Below are 6,478 nucleotides of genomic sequence, written 5' to 3' on the forward strand. Positions count from 1 at the left end.
AAATTCTTGAATAATTGATACAACAACGACACTAATACAAATTACTGACCATTTGTATACAATTTTTAGTTTTTAAAAACAACATGACAATGTCAATATATTATGGCTTCCAAAAAACGTGTACAACTAAAACGAACAAGAGAACTCTTGTTTGCTTTTACTTAACAAGATGAAAACAAACAAAAGAACCTCTAAGATCACAATTTATTTCATAGTACTATAATTAGCCGAAGATTTGAATTAAACCAAACCAAATTTAGACCTTTTTGCTTCGATTTTTATTGCACTAATAATATATCGAAATCGATCGGTTTCGATTTGGTCTATCATTGTCCCCCTTTATATCCATCTTTATCATCATTCTTAATTATATATATACGAATCTTGGCATAAGTTCAATGCTCAATTTGTATTGCTGTCGCTTTTTCGGAAGAAAGATGTTACGGTATAGTAGAAGAACAAATTATGCGTGGCTACTACTTTATTAGACATTCGTTGATCATTGTATTTTAAAATCTTTTATAATCACGTCCGACAGATTTCACATTCACGCATGAGCTATTATTGGTTTCACTTATCTAATCTTTTTGACTTATTTCCAATATTTATCCTAACGCTAACTCGTATAATTATCATATCACGTTTTACTTTTTGGAACAAGTGATTGATTATTTCCATACTAATAAATTTTCATCAACTACACTCTTGACCAGAATTTTACAATTACAATACAGTTATCGACTTCAGTACATCGAAAATCTGATTAAACTGAAAACATATACACTTAGAAAATATCTTATGCAAATGCACCACTTAAATATCTTAGACTATTTTGTAATCAAGGGTTAATACACTTACACTAATATGCAAATGCACCAGTCCAAGACCCTGCTATAACTTATAAGTAGAAAAAGACGAAAAATATTTGTTTCTGAAAATAAAACATATTACACGTATCACATATCTTGTCAAGTGTTTTGTATATTATAAGTTTTATAAGATTTTTTAAAATTTTTGATCAAAATATCTAAGATTTGCTGCCCAAAAAAAAACACAAGATCGTTTATTTTTTGGCTTTACTATAACACTTAGTGGTAAGCATGATATGCCCAAAAAAAAAAAAACAAGTAACAATAAAATAAGAAAACTTAGCAATGGAGGCTTTGCCACTATAAGTTAATTTTAAATTAGGTAAAGATCTATCGAATCAAAACCCAAAGACACTGTCTTTGTCCGAAACTTGTTTAGTAGTATTTCTTTATTTTATTTACAAAGCTTTACAGTAAACACATACAGTATTTTTTATTCCTATTTTTTTACCTTTTTCCAAAAGCATGATTTGATTTCTTTGTCTATTATTATTCACAGCAATCATCTTGTGTTTTCATGTTTCTTATAAAGATGATTCAACAATCTACTATATTTTATTTATAAGGTTAGGAAAAAATAAACATTTTGAATTAAGAACTCTCTTAATTATACCATGAATTTCAGGAAACACATTTATACATATATTAAACACACAAAATAAACCATTCCAAGTATGTATATATATATATATATACATATATATTGAAAAAGGGAATTTCCAGAGTAATAATTTAGAAAAATAAGAAAACTATTCCAAGTGTAATACTCTGAATTGGAGTGATATTGACCAAGATTATATATTTTATCACATCTACAAGTCAAACTCTTATCACTGTATCACATATATTTGGAGTGATATCAACCAACAAACCACATCTCTTACCATATCAGATTTGACATAATCATTGAAACTTTACATTAAGCACAACACTAAGCATTTGATCTTGATCTCCAATCAGAGTGAGTTCTCAAAACTTTTAAACACAAGCTTAACTAGGCTTAATTAACCTAACCATTCTTATTTGCTAAGTGGCTGACCAGAAACCTAATTGGTTACCTTTTTTTCCGTTAATAATCGTCATGTGATTTGATTAATATTGCCACATAACCTACCATCACTTTTTTTACACAATCTAGTGCTATTTTAGCTTAGTGAAGCCTAATTGTCTTTCACTTACCAACTACAAGCACTTCTAAATTTATACTAATACATTACCTAACAATTTCTTTTGGTGCTAATATAATTTCCATAAGCAACATTACTGTATTTTCCAAAGCAACCTCAATTTTGATCATTATGAACTTTAATCTGTTTCAAACGCACTTATTATTATGTAAGCAAAATAACTTTACGTTTGCAAAGTTTTGATATAAACGCCAAACGCAAACATTATGCTAAAAATTATGGTTCATTGGAAAGCTTATTAAAACAAGAAAAATTTACAGTTTCATATACAAAACATGTAACTACTATACATACCAATAATTTTGTTCAAAAGAATACAAAAAATTGTATGCAAAGATTAGATTTTTTTGGCAACTCCGAATCTAAGAACAAGACAAGATAGAGTAAGAACAATGGCTAAGATCTTCCCAAATAAGAGACTAGTCAGCACAATCACGATCAGAGCAGTCCCACTCAATGACTGGTCTTTCAACTTTTCTTCGTCTTTCTCAGCAGCAGCAGACTTAGTACTCAGCTCGGTTTTGTCTTCTAGAACCAAACTCGAGACTTCAACCAAAGAAGACTCTTCTTTGATCTTCATCGTCTTCTTCTTCTTCTTCATATTGTAACTCCTCAGCTTCTTCACAATCTTCGATTTTAGTCTTGAACTTTTACTTGGTGACTTCTCGTCCTTGGACAACAGATCACGGATCGTTGTATCTTTCGAGTTTGAATCCTCTGTTTCAGCTTTTACTGGCTGCTCTGTTTCTTTCAGACAAGGAACCGATTTGGGAACTTGAGTTTCATCTAAAGTTTCGATTTTTACGCGGGAAATCGCGTTTTTGTTTCCGTCGGTTTTACAGAGCTTGGAGCGAGTGAACACACTTGCCGCTACGAGCTCCGTTAAGAGAAGAGCGAAGGTGGAGAGAGTGATTCCGATAGTGAGCTTCTTCTTCGTGCTCAAGGCGAGCAACGCCACTATTAAAACTTTAAACGCCATCAAAACGAACGCACTGCCTCCACCGCAAACGCAACCACTATTTTTAATCGCGTTCTTATTCTCTGCCGCTAGTTTACCATTAACGCAATTAGATTTCTCGATCTTACTCCTAATAGCTTCCCTCTTCGGGGGGTTTGCCAAAATTGTATCTTGATGATTAATCAACGAAGAAGCGTTTGGAGCGGTTTGAATCTGGCGTTCGATTCGTTGGAAGCGATTAGGCGTTGGTTTCTTGAAACGATCGCGGTTTTTGAAGAAGAGATCGATCAAAGAAGCTGGGAAGCCAGTTTCGACGAACAAAGACCCGCCGCGTTTCGTAGAATTCTGAAACTCCGATATGAATCTTAAGATACGGCTCGATTTTGGTATTTTCCATGGTTGAGACATGACTCTTAAAAAAAAAAAAAAAGGAGAGACCTTTTGAGTTGTCTTTAAAAAAATAAAGTTTGTTTTTTTAAAAAAAAAAAAACAAGAGAGATTGATGAAGAGTTTGAGTTAGTCGAAGCAATTTAAATACTAGTATGGGAAGTGAAGAAGGATCGCAGAAAGCGAAGTTGAAGAGACCACTTTTTTTTTGAGTGTGTGATTTTAAAACACGAGCTAAATGATGAGTAATTGTGGAGAAAACGGAAAGAGAGAAATATAACAATTTAAGAATTGTAAAGTTTTATACCGAATTAAGGAATTAGATAATAGTAAAGGAAATTTAGCTTTTTAATTACTTTGATTTTGTTTTAAATGGAAAAGATGATTTAAAAATTGGAAAATTCTTTTAGAAAATTTAAAGAAGTACGTTAAAGATGATCTTTATATTTATTTTTAATTTAGAATATTAGGAGTACCCCAAAAATCCAAATTAGTGACTTTTGTTTAAAAGTTAACACCGATTTAAGGAAATAGATTACATAAAGATTTAATTACTTTAATTTTTTAAAATGAAAAGATGTTTGGAAAATTGGAAATTCTTCTAGAAATCCTTCTTCTTTTTTTTGAATTAAAAATTCAATTTATATATTTAGTTTGAAAAGAATTAATTTAGAATATTAGGAGCATACCCCCCTTAGTTTTGAAGTTAAAACAGAGAAGGAATTAGTAGATGTATTTAGCTTTTTCGTACTTTATATTTTTTTTTTATGGAACGGAAAGATGTTTGAAAATTGAGAAATGTGGAAAATTCTTCTAAAGAAACAAAAAGTACGTTTTAGAAATATTTAATTTAGAATATGAAGAGTACTCCAAAATTCCAAATTAGTGACATTGATATGGAATCTAACCTACAATAGGCAATTTTTATGGGTTGGCATGAGCCTGTAAACCATTTATTTACAAAGTTTAGATTTAGAACATTCCATAAAGTTTTTTTTCTTTTTTTTTTCTTACCACAATAGTCCATTTTATATCAAAATGTGAGTAAAAGAATCATTTGTTTTAGATGGATACAAAGTGCAATCCTATTACAACAAATATCATCCATCTAGCATCCCACTAAAGAGGTTCTATGTTTGTTTTTGGTATGTTTTCTCAAATTTTAGCTTAGAACAACCATTGCCCAACTGTAAACAAGTAAACAAGGGAAAACAATTATCCAAGAAGGTTAATGACAGTAATAAGATCCAACCTAGAGCCAGACTAGTTCCCCGTAATAAGAAAAAAAAAAAGAACTAGTCCTTATTAATTAAATCACTTGCAAAACCTTCGCGTCCTCTGTATGGTTTAGAAATATGCTTACTAGCTAGTTTATAAGAAAACACTTCAGTTCCTTGGATTTGAAGTCTTATGATTGTTTTTCTCTAGATATTGTAGTAGAAGTGGTCGAAAGGCACAAAATAGCACGACGCCAACACAATTTCATTCGTCCGAGTCACTCCAACAATGTGTACGCCTACCACAATCTTGCCAAAGCTGGCAATACGTATGTATGCTTTGACCATTAAGCCCTGTAACTAATTTACTATTGTAGTTTATCATATTTCCATAACACCCTCTAAATGAAAGTCCCCTCAATTTGAATAAATCTGAACTTCTAACATCAAAGCAAACTACCACAGAATCCTCTGAAAACTTGTAACTGAACGTATGTAATTATACAAAACACCATTAATGGGTCTAATACATTCGATCATTAATGTCATAATTATTTAATGCTTCTCGAAACTATCAGACACAATGCCATTGACAACACCTTGTATTGTTTTGTTTTTCAACTGGATCATACGTTCAAGGAAAGATCATCACCTTAACACTATTCGTCTCCACTTTTGGTAAGTTCAAGGATTTTTCCTGTGCCAGGGTTACAAATTACCTGAAACGTTTCCTTCAGTTCCTTTTGTACATGTTTTAGACAGCTTAAGCCATTGACATCACATGATTAACTTTTTTATAAGTATATATATATATCAAAAAGAAAACTCAAATGATAACTAGCGACTAGAGTCTAGAGGAGACGAACAACTTACTGTCTTTTAAGTAGGCAACCAATAGCTGCGGCAGAGCCAAGCCACGCTGAATAACAACTCAACGCTTCAAGACACATCGACATCTCGAAATAGACAACCTCGATAGCTAAGGTTAAAAACTAGAGGAACTAGGTTGTTTTTTTTTTTTTTTTAAAAAAAACAACACAAAAAGAAACTGGAGGTGGAGAACGAAGATCTAGGTCTTAGATCATTTTATTTGAGATTGAGACCATAATATTTGTGTCGATAGACCAAAAATGAGATCGTAGATCATGTTATTTGTGATTGAGACCATAATATTTGTTTCGACACACCAAAAATGAGGTCTTAGATCATTTTATTTGAGATTGAGACATTTTCAAGCTATTGAGAGGGCCCAACTCATACATGGTTTGTTTCCAGAGTAAAGAAAACAATGATTATGCTTTATGCATATTTTTGTATTCATATAGAATATAACAATAAATAGAGTATCATAAAAAAAGAATTAACCATAGCTAAACACTAATAATGCTCTTAGATCATTTTGTGAGAGACTAACATTTGTTTTTGCTATACCAAAAATGATGGGCCTTTTTTGGATTATAAAGAGGGCCCAACTATATGATCTCCCTTGGATAGTCAAAACTTTCCTTTTGAACAAAAAAAAACGACTAAAATTCTGCTGTCTTTTAGTAGAAGAACTAATCTATCTCTCTCTCCCTTCAATAAATTGAATTTTCAAAATAATGTAATTTGTCATTATGTTATAATTTTGAAACGGCGAAAAAAAATTAATTATCTTTTGTACTATTCAAAAACGTAATTAATATAATATTCTTGTGTTTTAAATTTTTTACTTAAATACCAAAAATATCTTATAGACAAGTGGGACAGTACAGATATATTTTGAAATCCTCCGCTGTCATACAGCGCAGAGTGTACCAAAAAACGAAACAAACGAAACAATAAGGGTACCAAATAAAAACTAAAAGGACTAAACTGCAA

General features: G+C 31.3%; 1 protein-coding gene across 1 annotated transcript; it reads right to left on the reverse strand.

The window, feature by feature from the left end:
* Positions 2,261 to 3,647, reverse strand: LOC104760507. The gene has a single exon (XM_010483447.2). It carries the CDS (start codon positions 3,420 to 3,422, stop codon positions 2,394 to 2,396), a length of 1,029 nt encoding a protein of 342 aa, XP_010481749.1. The 5' UTR covers positions 3,423 to 3,647; the 3' UTR covers positions 2,261 to 2,393.

Source organism: Camelina sativa, chromosome 18 (assembly GCF_000633955.1).
Source record: "Camelina sativa cultivar DH55 chromosome 18, Cs, whole genome shotgun sequence".
In the NCBI taxonomy this organism is placed as follows: domain Eukaryota; kingdom Viridiplantae; phylum Streptophyta; class Magnoliopsida; order Brassicales; family Brassicaceae; genus Camelina; species Camelina sativa.